The following is a 17,436-nucleotide window of genomic DNA, read 5'->3' as shown; positions in this document are numbered from 1 at the left end:
TTCTACCTCTTTCACCTACTTAATATGTTATTTTGTATTTTTATGGTATTTAACTTCTGATGATAATAGCAATAGCTTAAATTTATGTTTTACGTTACATTATTTATTTTACATGTATTTATAATCTGCCTCTCCTAACTTCTGCCCATTAAAACAATAAAACTCTCATTGTAAATAATTAGTCCAGAAAAACTAATCCCTACATTGTCTAAAAAATATATATATCTCTGAATTTTAAGTTCATCACCTCTTGTGCAGGAAATGAGTGGCATCTTTCATCTTCAGTCTTCTGGATTTATGGTTTATTATTCAGAGTTCTAAAGTCTTTCAAAGTTGTCTTTCCCTGTAGCATATTAATAATAAGAATAATAAGAATATCATTAAGCAAAGAAAAGCATATGCATTCTACTTCCACTTATGATAGTAGGAGAGTTGCACAAAAGAGGGCAGAGAATGCTCAGAATGACAATTGTGGAAGGTCTAAAAACATCACCTTCTGGTACTCTAAATGTAAGATCTTTGTCCACTGACCAGTGAGTGAGTCATTCTGCTAGAGGAAGAACTGAATCATACCAATACTGACATTCTTGCTCTAAATGAAATGAGAAGACAAAAGGAAGTTGCTTCCAAATGACTGACAGGCCCTCTATGTTGAAACAAATAAAGGAATTAGCACCAAAAGCAAAAAGAAACATCAATTCCATAGACATTTGGTCATCTCACATTATAGTGCCCATGCTGAACATAAGCAAAAAGATCACCATGCAGGTAATTGTATTTTTTGCACCAACATCTGTGGTAGCAGATGTGGAGGTAGAGCCCTTCTAAACCACAAACTTCAGAGGATGTTCCAGATTAAATCAACATATATTTTAGTACTCATTGATTTCTGCGAAGAAGTGAGTTGAGAATGGCAAATTACACAGGCACAAACTCAGATACACACACACACACACACACACACACACACACACACGGCTCAGTATTAAAAAAAAAAAACCTTCAAATCTATACATTATCTTTTTCTTTTTGAACTCTTTTTTTTCTTATTAACATTTGTATTTAAAGTTTTGAGTTTCAAATTCTATCCCTCCCTCTTCTCCCTCTCCCTGAGGCAGTAAACAACCAAACATAACTTATACATGTACAATTATGTAAAACATTTCTATATTAGTCATTTTGTATAAGAAGACTTGAATAAAAGAAACAATGAAAAAAAGTGAAAAAAGCATGCTTCAGTATGTGTTCAATCAATATCAGTTCTTTCTCTGGAGACAGCATGTTTCATCATTAGTCCTTTGGGATTGTCTTGGATCATTGCATTACAGAGAATAATTAAGTTGTTCACAGTTCTTCATCAAATAGTATTGCTGTCACTGTGCACAACATTCTCCTATTTCTACTCACTTCACTATATATCATTTGGTATAAGTCTTTCCAGGCCTTTATGAAATCGCCATGTTTGTCATTTCTTATAGCACAATAATATTCTATTACAATCATATACCACAGCTTGTTAAACTATTAATTGATGGGGATCTCTTTGATTTCCAGTTCTTAGCTATCACAAAAAGAGCTCCTACAAATATTTTTGTACAAATAGGTCCTTTTTTCTTCTTTTGGATGTCTTTGGGACATCCTAGCAGTAGTGTTGCTGGATCAAAGGGTATACACAATTTTACTACCCTTTGGGCATAGTTCTAAATTGTCCTCCAAAATGGTTGGATCAGTTCACAACTCCAACAACAGAGGATTAGTATCCCAGTTTTTCCACATCCCCTCCTACATTTACCTTTCTTTGTTATATTAGCCATTCTAATAAGTATGAAGTGGTATCTCAGAGTTGTTTTAATTTATATTTCTCAGATCAATAGTGACAGAACATTTTTTCATATGACTATGGATAGCTTTGGTTTTTTTGTCTGAAAACTGTGTTCATATCCTTTGACCATTTATCAATTGTGTAATAACTCGTATTTTTATAAATTTGACTAAGTTTTCTATATATCTGAGAAATGAGGCCTTTATCAGTGATACTTGTTCCAAAAATTCATTCCCAGTTTTCTATTTTTCTTATAATCTTGGTTTTATTTGTGCAAAAGCTTTTTAATTTTATATTATCATAATTACCTATTTTACATTTTGCACTGCTCTCTATCTCTCCTTTGGTTCTAAGTTCTTCCCCTGTCCATAAATCTTACAGATAAACTATTCCATGCTCTCTTAATTTACTTATGGTATTACCCTTTATATGTAAATCATGAACCTATTTTGACCTTATTTTAGTATATGGTGTGAGATGTTAATCTATGCTTAGTTTCTTCCATACTGTTTTCCAGTTTTCCCAGAATTTTTTTTTGTTCCCAAAACTTGGATCTTTGGGTTTATCCTATACTAGATTACTATAGTCATTTACTATAGTGCAATTTGTACTTATTCTATTCCACTGATGCACCATTTTATTTCTTAACCAGTACCAGATTGTTTTGATAATTACCACTTTATAATACAGTTTGAGATCTGGTACTGCTAGACCACCTTCTTTCCCATTTCTTTTGATTGATTCCCTTGATATGGCTGAGGTCAGCTGAACTTTTAATGAGATTACAGAGAGATATCATTTGGGAGTCTCAATAATGTTCCAGAGCTTGATGCAAACATTGGAATGGCATCTGTAAACAGTACTATCTGGAGGAGCTCACCATCTCCAGGGAATCCCTCTTCAATTTGGACTCTGTGATACTTATCTTCCCATGGTGAACACACCTTGCTTCATGTTAATAATCATAGTTTTGAACAAAGTTCTCTCTGTTATAGATAAGGAAACTTCTATGATCCTAATATGCATGGGAGACACCTTGTTGAAGGACAGTATTTAATGTGACTTAGGACAAAATGTTACTTTGTTCTGATCAATCAAACATGAAAGTATAATTGCCAATAAACAATAAACACTGAGGCAAACTTTTCCCCTGTACCTTTCAGTAAACTGTATGACCATAATGAAGTGGTTTGCTCTAGAATATTAGTTATAAGAACCTGTGTGTATATAAGGACCTTATAAGAAATTTTCTTAAAATGTGTTCAGCAAGGAGATACCCTATATGTGTATACATCATTTTTGTAGAGATTTTGCTGAGATGGGAAATTAGACATACAGGTCAGTATTTTAAATCATCTATTTGATCTAACAGTAAAATACCTATAGTTTTCTACTTCTAGTATTTGGTTTTCTCCCCTCTTTTAGATATATTAAGTACCAGTCTCTTACTGCCCAAGATTGTGTCCTCCTCTGTGTATACTTGGTCGGGTCCAGCTACCTTTTCCTTCTTTGTTAATGCCATTTCTATTCCTTCATGTAGCACATCAGGGAATGAGATATTAGAGCTCAAATGTGTTGTTTCCACTGACTTTAAGGCAAACAATAATTTGTTTCTGAAAAGTTGACAGATCTTTTAAGTTACCTGTTAAATTGCCTCTTTTCCAGTTTCATTCTTTTTTTGTTTTGTTTTGTTTTGCTTTGCTTTGCTTTGCTTTGTTTTGTTTTGTTTTGTTTTGTTTGTGGGGCAATGAGGGTTAAGTGACTTGCCCAGGGTCACACAGCCAGTGTCAAGTGTCTGAGGCTGGATTTGAACTCAGGTCCTCCTGAATCCAAAGCCAGTGCTTTATCCACCGCTACCTAGCTGCCCCTCCAGTTTCATTCTTAAAGACCTTTGGGATGACTTTGTTTAGTTGTATATCTTACCAAATTTTTTCAAATGAGGTTTTCCCTCAACTACTTCTTATTACTTCATGAGGTATTACTCTTCACATTCTCTGTAAGAATTTATATTCCAAATCAGGATTGCCCTTGGTTGTCACATCTTTTCGTTTAAGGAGGAGATCACATTTGATGGGCAAGGTGGATTTAAGGCTTTATTGGTCTCCTTGTTGTACCAATGTCCTTACAGCAGTTAAACTTCTTTAGGTTATGGTTATACTCTGACTTGCTGTATGTTTCTTCAATCTTTTCTTATTTGGGGACAACTATAGTTTGTTGAAGTCAGTCATATTGGAGTTGTCTTTATGACATGCCATATCTTAATCTCATGTTTATTTTTTCTTTTAATTTTCTGTTGATTTTGACCTTTGTTCTAACAAATCAATGGTCTGACTACACAGAAATAGCTCATTTGGTCATGACTCCTTACATTGGTAATCAATCTTTCTTTCTAAAAACACAAAGTCAATTAATTTCTTAATTTCTTTGGATCTTTTTCTTTCCTTTTTTCCCTTCCTTCCTTCCTACCTCCCTCCCTTCTTTCTTTCCTTTCTTCCTCCCTTCCTTCTTTCCTCCCCCCACTCACATCCCCCTTCTCTTGTCCATTCATTGTTTGCTATATCTAGCACCTTTAAGCTCTCTTCCTTAGAGCAACAACAACAACAAAAAGACAATGTAATACACTATGACTAGGTGGGATTTATACCAGGAGTGCAGGGTTGGGTCAATATTAGGAAAACTATCAGCATAATTGACAATATCAATACAAAACCAACAGAAATCTTATGATTGTCTCAAAAGATACAGAAAAGGCCTTCGACAGAATATAGCACCCATTCCTATGAAAAACACTAGAGAGCATAGGAATATATGGAGCTTACCTTAAAATGATAAGCACTACTTATCTAAAACCATCAGTGAGCATTATCTGTAGTGGGGATAAGCTAGAAGCTTTCCCAATACAATCAGAGGTGAAGTAAAGATGCCCATTATTACAACAGCAATAAGAGAAGAAAAAGAAATTAAAGGAATTAGAACAGGCAATGAGGAAACAAAACTATCACTATTTGCAGACGTTTTACTTAGAAAATCCTAGAGAATCAACTAAAGACTATTTGAAATTATTAACAACTTTAGCAAAAGTTGTAGGATACAAAATAAACACACATGAATCATCAGCGTTTTCATATATTACAACAAAGTTCAGCAGCAACAAATAAAGAAATTCCATTTAAAATAACCGTAGAAAATATATAAAATACTTGGAAGTCTACCTACAGACAAACCCAAGAACCATATGAACACAATTATATAAAACACTTCTCACTCAAATAAAGTCAGATCTAAAAAATTAGAAAAATATTAATTCTTCATAGGTAGGTCAACATAATATAATAAAAATGACGATCCTATTTAATCTATTTATTTAGAGCCATACCAAACTATCAAAAATTATTTTATAGATCTAGAAAAAATAATATAGGGAGGAATAACCTAGAGTCACAATGATTCATCATACATGTTTGTTATACTTTAATGTGATAGGACAACTGAAATGGAATAATACATAGCATTGCATTAATTTTACAGATGAAGAAACTGAGGCCCTGAGATACAGAATGACAGCTAGCAGGGATGACAAAATTGAGTATTTTTTTAAGAATGGGGAGACATCAGGCAGCTAGGTGGCACAGTGGATATAGCACTGGCCCTGGATTCAGGAGGACCTGAGTTCAAATGCTGCCTCAGACACTTGACAGTTACTAGCTGTGTGACCCTGGGCAAGTCACTTAACCATCATTGCCCTGCAAAAACAAAACCAAAAACAACAACAATAACAAAAAAGAATAGGAGAGACATCAAGGTGCTCATAGGAAGCAAGGACACTGCCTATAGATCAGAAGATATTTAAGATTAGAGAGTATGGGGAGGAGAAAACAGGATAGGGATGGGATCAAGAATGCATATAGAGGAGTTTGCCTCGGCAGAGAGAAGGGCAAACTCTTCATGTGAGATGGGCAGAGAAGAATATCATGGGGGAAGATATCTCATCCTATGAGACGAAGAAGACCCAGCTCTTGGAAAATGGCCTCCATTATTTTAGTGAAGTGTGACCCATGGTCCTCAGATGAAAGGGTGGATGGCAGAGCTAGAGGAGAGATGAAGATGTGTTGAGTAGGAGAGTGAACTAGATATTAGAATGTAAGGTGCAACTTACATTGATTGATACAAGTCCTGTCAGCATTGATTAACTGTTTACTTTGTACCAGGCACTGGCTGAGAAGACAAATACAGGCAGGGAAAAAGGAAGTTCTTGCCCTCAAGGGCTTATGTTCTAATGGGGAATGACAACACATAAAGAAACTGATAAGCAGGTTTGGGGAGGAGGGGGAGGATTTGAGGTACAGGGAGAAGGGATCCACATGGAGTGATTGTAGAAGAAAAATCCAGAGTCGGGAGAATGTATTGGTTCTACTTGGACATTTATCCTGAACCTCCCTCTTTCCTAAGTCAGGTCCTCATTATCTCCTAAGTGGACTATGGCAGTAGCACTCTAATTGGTCTACATGCTTCAAGTCTTTCCCAGCTCTAGTCGGTCCTCCTCTGAGATGTCAAGGTGACTTCTAGAGTGTAGATCTGAAACCCCACACTCCTTCAGTGAATGTCAGTGGCTCTCTGTTGCTTTTAAGATCCAATATAATAACCTGGCCTTTCCAACTTTTCCTAGCCTTCTTATTACCTTACACCTCTCCATATACTCTACAATCCAGCTACATACACTGTCTGACTTGCAGTTCCTCAAACGCGATATTCCATCCCTCAAATGCATTCCTTTGATTCAGCTGTCTCCCATTCATAGAATGCTCTGGTCCCTCACCTCTGCCATTTAGTTGCTCCTGCTTCCTTCAAGACTCAGCTCAAAGCCTACCTTCTCCAGGACACCTTTCCCAGGTTGTCCTAGCTGCTAATGCCCTTTCTTTCAAAATAACTTTCTGTCTCTCTCTCTCTCTCTCTGCCCTCCCTCCCTCTTACTTTCTCTTTCACATTTATATATAGATGTACATATTGATATATATATTTATATATCAATATATGCACACATGTATATATGTGTAGAGGGGACATGTATAATATGTATGTAGGTATTTACATTTACCTAATTACACACATACATACTACATATAAGATATATTGCACAGTATCTTAAATGGCTGATGCTTAATGATTTTTAAAATAAAATTTTAAAGGTAAAATATGCAAATGGTCCTTTCAACTAGTGTACTAGAAATATATATATACATATCTATAGATATATATAAATATAGATATTCAGGTTCAGAACTGTAGATTAAATGAAATAATTTCTTTAATTCTCAAATGCTACTTAATCATGTCCCCGCATAGAGACTCCTTAGAGGCCTTCCTCTATGTCTTTATACATTTCCTGGATATGAGTGTAGCACTCAGATTATTCAGCTGTGCCCTCAATATTTGCTCTCACCTCTGTTGTTAATCTTACCTTTCCCAAAGGCTACCTACCCTTTATACCAATTCTTGCAAATAGATCATCGTTGGAAATACATTATGTTTTGCACAGCATGCATTTCTACATTAACTTTTGAATCAACCATAACTTTCATTCTTAGGAAATTGAGATATCCCAAGGTTTGCAGCAGTATCAGGTTAAATTAATTGAAACCCTAAAGGAACATTTATACTACAGCAGTATAGCATGTATCTATTGAAAGGCTTAAAGTACTGTTATTTTTATTATCTTACGTTCATTCAGTAAGTGCCTGCTATGTGCCAAGCACTGTTATAAATGCTCAGGATGCAAAAGGGAGCAAAACGTAGACCCTGCCCCCAAGGAACTTACAGTCTAATGAGGGAAACAACATACAAAGAGATATATACAAAGCAAGCTATATACAGGGTAAACAGGAAATGATTAAAAAAGGGAAAATACTAGAATTAAAAGGGGTTAGGGAAGGCCTCCTGTAAAAAGTGGGATTTTGGTTAGAACTTAAGGGAAGCCAGAGAGGTCAGTAGTGGGAGCAGAGGAGGGGGAGCATTCCAGGCATAGGAGATAGTCAGAGAAAATGCCTGGAGCAGAGAGATGGAGTGTCTCATTCATGTAACAGCCTGGAGACCATTGTCAATGGATTGAATAGTACATGTCAGTGAAGATTCAACTATGAATTTGACATTACAAATCTAATGGCTTTAAGAAAAATAGGAAAGGGGGCAGCTAGGTGGCACAGTGGATAGAGCACCGGCCGTGGAGTCAGGAGTACCTGAGTTCAAATCTGGCCTCAGACACTTAACACTTACTAGCTGTGTGACCCTGGGCAAGTCACTTAACCCCAATTACCTAAAAAAAAAAGAGAGAGAAGAAAGAAAGGAAGGAAGGAAGAAAAATAGGAAAGGTGGGAGAGATAATGATTTATATTTTGAACATGTTGAATTTCAGGTGTCTATGGAATATCCAGTTGAACAGAGCATCTAGTTCAAGATTTCCAAAAGGAAGTAAGATAAGGGCTACAGAATGGATAGATAGATAGATAGATAGATAGATAGATAGATAGATAGATAGATAGATAGATAGATAGATGGGAAAAGAAAGAGGAATAATTTGCATAGAGATGATCATTGAACTCCTAGGAAGTAATGAGATAACTAAATGAAACAGTATATGCAGAGAAAAAAGATTCCAGAACAGATCCACACAGGCACTCAAGGCTGATGCTTGTGCCATAGGTGAACCAGCAAGAAGACTAAGAAGGATGAGTCAGAAACAGGAAGAACCAGGAAAGAGAGCAATGTCACAGAATTCTAGAGAAAGTATCCAGAGGAAAAAGGGATAAATAGTGTCAAATGTTACAAAAAGGACAAAGGATGAGAACTGAGAAAGGGCCATTAGATTTGGCAATTGAGAGGTCACTGGTAACTTTGGAGAGAGAAAATTCGGTTGAATGATGAGGTCATTAGACACATTGCAGAGGATTTAAAGAGATTACAAGGAAATGAGGTAAAGGTACCTCTTGTATACTGCTTTCTCAAAGAGTTGAGTCCCAAAAGGGAGAGATAAAGGAGAGTTAACATAGAATTGTATGGTGGTGTTTTGTTTTTTCCAGAATGGAGGAATTTTAGGCATGTTTGTAGGAGCAGGGAAGGTAGCAGTAGATAGGGAAAGAGTAAAGATAAGAGAAAAGAGATGATAGGGAGTGAAATCTGTTGGAATATATTCCTTGATGCCAAAAAACAGTCTTATACTTCTTTCTATTCATAATAGATACTCAAGAACATCTTGTAATTTCATCTTCTCTGTAGGCATTATTTTAAAAATAAAGTATTGTTCAGAATATACAGTATAAAAGGTAGCATTAGATGAATGTATAACTAGGGGGAAATGAGTTTCACATAGAATGAGTTATAACTGGTTCATTTGTACACAAGAGATACAAAGGAAGGTAGCTTGTCCACTGAGGATAATTTATCATCACCTGTATATTATCCACCCCTGTAGATAATTTATGAAAGGAAACGAATGAGTTATACAAGGAAGGGCAAGCACTAATTGGTCACAATCTGTATTAAAAGAGTAGCCTCATTGAGATCTCAGATCCATCACAAGTTTCAAACTAAAGGGTTAGCTACCTTACTAAAATATACCTCAGCTTTTCTTTAATTTATGCCGTCTAAATTAAGTTTAGGGCAAGGTGTATCATGTTTTTTTGCCAAAATGGTGAACATAAGAATTAATGTGGCTCTGTAGAAGTTATATTCAATCTGTTGCGTTGAAGTAGGACATTCTAGGATATCAATTGTTTTATAGTTGGAAGAGAACATTTCAGTGATACAGAAGAAATAAAATTGGCATAATGTGGGAAATAAGATTGAACTAAAGTAAAATTACACTAATGATAGGAATTATAATAAATTTGTGAATATAGGAATGTAAAATTAAAATCATGGAAACTAATAGTTGGGAAGGAGCTTAGAGGTAATTTAATTCACTGCTTACCTGCAAGGAATCATTTAGCTTATGTTTTAAAATCTCTATGGGGCAGCTAGGTGGCGCAGTGGATAAATCACTGGCCCTGGATTCAGGAGGACCTGAGTTCAAATTCGACCTCAGACACTTGACACGTACTAGCTGTGTGACTTTGGGCAAGTCATTTAACCCCAATTGCCTCACCAAAAAAAGAAAAAAAAATCTCTAATGACTAAGAATTCATGACCTCTCCTCCACAATGAAATCCATTCCATCTTGAGACAGTTCTAATAGAAATTCTTCCTCACATTCAGCTCTAATTTGCCTCCTTATAACTTAAAAGATCAACATATTTACACATCTGTAAAGGACCTTAGAGATGACTTGTTCCAACACCCCATTTTATAATTGAGGAAAAGAATTCCAGAAAGGTAAAATAGATTGATCAAGGTCACATAGGTATAATTTACTCCAACCTTTCTTTTTACATAAGAGGAAACTAAGGCTGAGATAGAATCAGTTATTTACACAAGTTCACATAGCAATAAGAACCACCCAGAAGAATCCAGAAAATCCTCTTTCCACTTGTTAATCCATCTTTCACTTATATGTCCCCATGAAGTCTTTTTTTTTTCCCCTCCTACTTTAGAATCCCTGGTTCTCTCAATTGTTTATTATATTACTTGGACTTAATTGTACCCACCATCCTCATTACCCTTCTAAGGTACACTCTCCCTGTCCTTCTCATTCTCTTTCTTCCCCCTCTCTCTCTCCTTTGTATATAATAAAAATGCTATTATCAAACTAAGCAAAAGTCAGATCAGTTGCATGAATAAAAGTAACATCTTTCTTTTGAATATTAACATATTTAAAGGAAATCTTTACTATTTAAGTGAGTTATGTGTTTCAGGCAAACTATTTTATAATATGTTATATCTGTTTATATTATATATACATATATATCATGGTATGATATATATTATTAAGAATAATATTTATTTTTGAAATCAGTATGACATTTTAATAGTCTTTTATTTTTCACTTCCAACCCTTTGTTGTTGAAATCCTGGGCCTTATGTTAACAGACCACAGACTCATATATCAGATGTTAGTCTATTGATGGGCAAAGACTGAAGAGCAAAATGTGATCCTGAGATCTCATTTTCACCCTTAACTTGAACTAAACTTTCAACCCAAATCCATACAGATAAGAGACTTGTTCTATTTTTAAATAGCTCCTTGTTGAAAAGAAATGTGATAAAAGCTATCATGAACAAAAAAAAAGAGATAAATCCACAGATGATGAAAGAATTTTCCAGAGTTTAACCATCAATGTAATCATTTCTAAAGGAGAGAATTAAAAGTCCTTATTTTTCTAAAAGCACTCCATGGTGATTGAATAAAATAAACAGCAAGATATATTGTGGTAGGAAGTCTGATGATCAAAGAGGAGTACTGAATAGATGTACTTACTCTTTTTGATAAAATAAGGAAGTAATTCCTTTCACACATTTTGTGATCATTTCTGCCTGAAAACTTTGTGTCCTCAAGTCAAAATTTCAACCGTTCCATGAAAGAAAGACAACTAAGCTGAGATAATAGTGTCAGTTTTTAAGCATAAGACAGCATGTGGACAGTGTTTAAGCTATTGCTCCAAACCATTTGAATGGAAGTATTGGATTAGCTATAACCTGGTGTCAGATCTTTAGTAAGATAAACCCTCTGACTGTTACTGACTAAAGGATCCATGACCACAGCTTTCAAAGCTACTATTGCAAGAATTCTTTTTCATGAAAGCTTTGTGAGATATGTCTGGCTAACATAATGTTTTCAAAATAAAATAGCTATTAGTGGTTAAGAATAATAAGCAAAAATTCACAGTCTTGTTTTTTCACAGGAGGTTTCAGCCCAGTAGGAAAACCTACACGAATACCATCAAGCACACTGCAAATGGTAAGCCATTCTCTATCAGCATTTCAAAAATTTGTACAAAACTATAAATGTCATTTTCTATACTGTCTCATTGTAGAAAAACTCCTTTTCCCTCCTTTAAGCCAACAGTTTTTCATCACTTTTAAGAAAATAAATTATTTCCCCCGAACTACTTTTTTTTTCCATTTCCCCAACAGTAAGTGGTTAAATAATGCCTTATCACCATTTTCCCAATACTTGCTTTAGTTAATATGCTAAAATATTCATGCATTTGGGATATTTAAAACATATTTTGTGCAGGGGAAATAAAAATTCTCATACAAAATAATCACACTTAAAATATAATCCTATTGTTCCTGCATTATTTCCCTTGATTGGCTAGTTTAAAAATAAACATGATTTTTCATTCCTTTTATGTGTTTATTATAAGCAATAGTAATAATAATCTAGATATATGTATTACTTTATTATGAAATTGTAGTCCTTTTTCACAATATGAAGTATCTTTTATGTCTCTTCAGTGTCCTCACATATTACCAGTATCCATTTATTTTATTTTAAAATATATGTAGCATAGAATACAATAAAGAAGGAAGAAGAGAAAATTGATGTACATGTGGGGGTGTATATCTAATTCAAGTCATCTTCTTCCCATTTAACATCTAGAGTTCTGGTTGCAGAATTTCTTGACCTTAACATTACATTATTTGTCAGATTCTAACACCTAATGAGTTGGGTACCTATTATTTCCATAAATATTTTCTGATTTTTAATATTTTTTCACTTTATTAAGACTTGTAATTTCTAGTTGCCATAACATTTCATTTTATGAAGAAAATTTGGTAGTCTTTTTTTAAGAAATTGAAAGACTTTCTGTTCAACTTTTCCTGAGATTTAAAATTGATGATTAATATTTGCATATTATTCCAATCTATTTAGCTATATTTGGTCAACAAGCACTTTTTAAGCCCTTATTTATTCTATCCTAGGCAATGAAACTGGGCATACAAAGATATGCAAAAACAGTCCCTGCCCTCAAGCCACTTTTCTTCTAATGGGGGGAGGCAATGTACAAACTATTAAGAGAAGATATATACAGAGTAGATAGAAGGGAATCTCCAGTGGGAAGACAGTAACAGCTGTAGGAGAAGCAGTGTTGGGAGAACAGATGGAAAAGGCCTCCTGCAGAAAGTGGGGTTTGATCTGCCTTAAAAGAAACCAGGAAAGCAAAGAGGTGGATGTGAAAAAGCAGTCAACACATTTCATTGACAGGAGGGAGAGAGCTATGTACAGAGAATTGGCTGGTCCAGCTAGGTCATATTTGGATCAGGGTGAATATGTGTTTTTGCTTTGGGGCTTTGAGAATTATGCAAAGGCTGACATATGATTATTATATGATGATCACAGACAACTAATAGTTTCTCATGAAAAAGAAGGAATTAATCATTTTTAAATAATAAAAAATATAAAAGTAATCTTAATGTTATATAAATTTTATTCTTTAAATGGTGAAGTCAGATGTTGGAAATTAAGTCAACTATAGGTCAAAATGATTTGGGAGTGTATTTGAATAATTTTCTCAGTAGTTCCATTATTTAATATACATATGATTTTTTTAATCCCTATAGGTTTTTTTTTTTAGTGGCAGCTGTGTTTGTATTTCTATTTTTTTTCCTTTTGTGTTATAGGACTAAGTAAAGTTGAGCCTGGCAGATTTTTTTTCCATCCCTCTAGGCAGATTATGGATCTCCATGCTTATTAAATGCTTAAGGGCTATAATCAAATAAAGATCATATTTATCTGAAACTCTGGGAAGTAACAGCAATAGCATTTATAATAGTTTCCTGATCTTATATATACTCTATTAAGAGAAAATATAATATTTAATAGTGTAGATATTGTCTATAGTTTGGGAGGTTTTTTATTACTATGTTAACTTCCTACCCTCCGTTGCTTAAATTAATTTCATTTCTACTCTATCAAGGTAGTGGATAGAGAATAGTGGAGTAGATAAAGTGCTTGTCTTGAAGTCTGGCAAAACTTGGCTTTGAATTCATTGTCTTGGAATTTAGTAGCTGTGTGATTTAAGTAATTTAACCTCTCTAAGCCTCAGTTTGCTGATGTGTAAATTGGGGCAAATAATACTTATATGATACCACATCAGTGTTGGGAAATTTAAATGAGAAAATGTATGTAAATTGATTTATAAACTTTAAAGTACTGTATCCATCAATAAGCATTTATTAAGCATCTGTTATGTGCTGGGCACTGTGCTAAGGGCTGGGGATGCAAAGAGAGACAAAAGACAGTGCCTGCCCTCCAGGAGCTCACAGTCTAGCCAGGAAGTTAACATGTAAAGAAACTAAAATACGTAAGCATAAATAGGAAATTAATAAAAAGAGGGAAGGCACTAGAGGGTTTGGGGAAGGCTTCCAGTAAAAGAAGAAATTTCAGTTGGAACTTAAAGTAAGCTAGGAAGGTCAGTAGGCATATTGGAAGATGAAGAGCATTCCAGGCATGAGGGAGAGCAGGAGAAAATGCCTGGAGCATTTTGTTATCCTTATTATTGCGAGATATCCCACACTTGATATTTGTATTTCAGTAATATTGACCAAACCATCTTACTGTGTTCTCAAGTCCCCTTTACATAGCAATTTTTAAATTCATGATGGTCATTGAATATGGATACTGCTTATACTCCTGAATTCTTCAGGTACCTAGGCCAGTGATAAATACATAAGCATTCAGTAAATTTGTCATTGATCTGCACACATAGCCACATCTGGCCTAGGGCTTCTTTTCCAGCCTTACATTCCACAACTCCCAAACATAAACAGTCTGCTCTTAGCAGAGTCTGCTCACTGTTGACATAATAGCATGTACATTCCATCCACCCAGGATATCTAACTTCACCTACTTCAGACACCAACTTAATATCACCCATCTCCTAGGATGAAGCCATCCTAGACCACTCTACCCAGTGTAATCTTTCTTTTTTCTACTTGTCCACAATGTACAGGGCACTGAAGAGAAAAAGATGATATAAAACAAAATCCTGTCCTCAAATCTAACTGAGGAGAGGGGGTGGGGAAAGACACATAAGTACCTACAGTGAAAGTGATTGTATGACACATGCATAGATTTCCAAAAAGATGACAAGGAAAAAAAGGATCAGGGAAGGGTTCATGAAGGAGGTGAGAGTTGGTCTGTGCCTCAAAGGGAGTATTTTAATAGGTAAAGATATGAGAAGAAAATATGTACAAAAGTTCAGAGGACAAGACGAGGGTGATAAAAGGTTCAATTTGACTGGAGGAGCATTGAGTAAATGAAAGGAAGGAAGCTTGAATTGGGGATTGTGGGTGCAGAGATAGAAGATTTGGGGGGTTCTAGGGCTCAGGGTCCTGTGCCTTCTCTTCCAGAGTCAAAGGGCAAGTTGTGTTCAAGAAGATTTGGCCTACTTAGCCCACCTGCCTGCTGCCCCTCCCTCAGGGTACCTGACTGCTTGAATAGAGATAATGGGAAGTTATATTACCTGACCCATCAGTGGCAGTAGTAGATCTTTAGTTGGCTCTCATGATGTCAGAGATGACTGGCCCTTTCTCTACAAGGGCTGCTTCTCTCAGTGAAGGCTACCAGAGCAGAACTGTGAGTCTGGGGGAATTGCTGTTCTGTGTATTTAATTATGTCATATATTTTATACATGTATCTATGTATGTATTAACTTGATATTTATGCTGTAGTATTTATATCTACTTTTTTGTTTCCCCCATTAGAATAAAGTCATTCCAAGAAAGACTAGGGGTTGGCCTTTTTTTAGGGTATAAAGTTCACCTAACTTATTTGCATATAGAACAAAGGGAAGAGTTTAAACATCATTTAGGGATATTTGTTTCAACCTTATTTTACAGATGAAGACATCAAGTTTGACTCACCCACATTTGTCATTTTCCTTTTTTGTCATATTAGCCAATCTGATAAATGTGAGGTGGTATGTTAGAGTTGTTCTAATTTGCATTTCTCTAATCAATAGTGATTGAGAACATTTTTTCATATGACCATAAATAGCTTTAATTTCTTCATCTGAAAACTGCCTGTTCATATCCTTTGACCATTTCTCAATAGGGAATGGCTTGTATTCTTATAAATTTGATACAGTTCTCTATATATTTGATAAATGAAGCCTTTATCAGAAACACTGGCTGTAAAAGTTGTTACCCAGCTTTCTGCTTTCTTTCTGGTCTTGGTTACATTGCCTCTGTTTGTACAAAAACTTTTTTTAATTTAGTGTAATCTAAATTATCCAATTTGCATTTCATAATATTCTCTATCTCTTGTTTGGTCATAAATTCTTCCCCTCTCCATAAATCTGACAAGTAAACTATTCCTCTCCTAATTTGCCTATGATATCAATCTTTATTATGTATCCATTTTGACCTTATACATTGTGAGATATTGGTCTATACCTAGTTTCTGCTATACTATTTTCCGGTTTTCCTAGCAGATTTTGTCAAACAATGAGTTTTTACCTCAGAAGCTGGAGATTAAATGACTCACATTCTCAAAGGCAGTGAGTAGCAGAGCTGGGATTTGAGAACAGGTCTTCTAGGACTAAATCTTGTGTTTTTTCCCCTGCACCTTATAATGCCTACTCGTGAGATAGGTAATGATAGAAAAAGCAAGGTCTTGGAGAAGGCATGAAGAACTGGGATCAATGCTACAGAGATCAGCTTTGTCTAGGAGAAAGACCACATCACCTCATCGACTGGCACAAGAAAGAAAGATAGGCCAAAAAAGAGGGTGGTGGTTATTGTTGTTATTGTTATTTTCTACTATGAAGAAGTTAAGTTAGAGAAACTTTTCTTGAAGGAACACTTCCTCTTCAGTGAAGTAGGAGGAAAGGAGGTTCGTTTGCTAAGAGTGTGAAATTGGGTAGAAAGTGAAGAATACTTATCACTCTTGTTGTTATTGAGTTGTTTCAGTCATGTCTGACTCTCCATGAGCCCATTTGGTGATTCCTTGGCAAAGATACTGGAGTGGTTTGCCATTTCCTTCTCCAGTTTATTTTATAGATGAGGAACTGAACCGAATAAGGCTAAGTGACTTGTCCAGGGTCACACAGCTAGTAAAGTGTCTGAAGCTAGATTTAAGCTAATATCCCCCTGACTTCAGGGCTGGTGCTCTATCCACTGTGCCATCTTGCTGCCTCATTTATCACTCTAGAACTGATAAATTATGACTATCTATGTCTATAGATATATAGGTATCTAAAGATATGACGTAGTAGATATAGTGCCAATCTAAGAGCCAGGAAGACCTGAGTTCCAATCCCTCCATTACTTACTGTTAGACTATAAGCCAGTCATTTAACTTCTCAGTACTTTAGGCAACTCTCTTAGACTATAAGCTGCCAAAAAGGCCTTGACCTGTGTTAGTGGAGGAAATGTCCTAACTCTAATGAAATAACAAATCTAATGAATTTTCCTTTTAAAAATGAATTTTTAATGAATTTCCCTTTTTTAAGAAGTCTTATACATTTCCTCAAATTCATATCAACTGGTGTCTTTCACTAGTTAGATCAATCCCCTTTGCCCATTAATATTCACAAGTTTGAGAACTAGTAAATGCTACTAAATTCATTTTACCAACAACAGATGTAATCACGCTCCGGAATCTCAAAATGGTGGTATTCTTGTGGCATATATGCGATATCTTTGTTTTCCTTCATTTCATCAGGGTGTCCCTAGAGATT

General features: G+C 35.3%; 1 protein-coding gene across 1 annotated transcript in view; it reads left to right on the top strand.

The window, feature by feature from the left end:
* The window catches only part of AHI1 (Abelson helper integration site 1), a 238,837-nt gene that overhangs the window by 151,014 nt on the left and 70,387 nt on the right, over nt 1-17,436 (top strand). Inside the window, exon 20 of the mRNA XM_043999819.1 lies at nt 11,653-11,708. Coding sequence (XP_043855754.1) covers nt 11,653-11,708 — 56 coding nt within the window. The remainder of the gene's footprint in view (nt 1-11,652; nt 11,709-17,436) is intronic.

This window comes from Dromiciops gliroides, chromosome 4 (assembly GCF_019393635.1).
Source record: "Dromiciops gliroides isolate mDroGli1 chromosome 4, mDroGli1.pri, whole genome shotgun sequence".
In the NCBI taxonomy this organism is placed as follows: Eukaryota; Metazoa; Chordata; class Mammalia; order Microbiotheria; family Microbiotheriidae; genus Dromiciops; species Dromiciops gliroides.
Note: the sequence above shows the minus strand (reverse complement) of the source record. Positions and strands in the feature narration are given on the sequence as shown.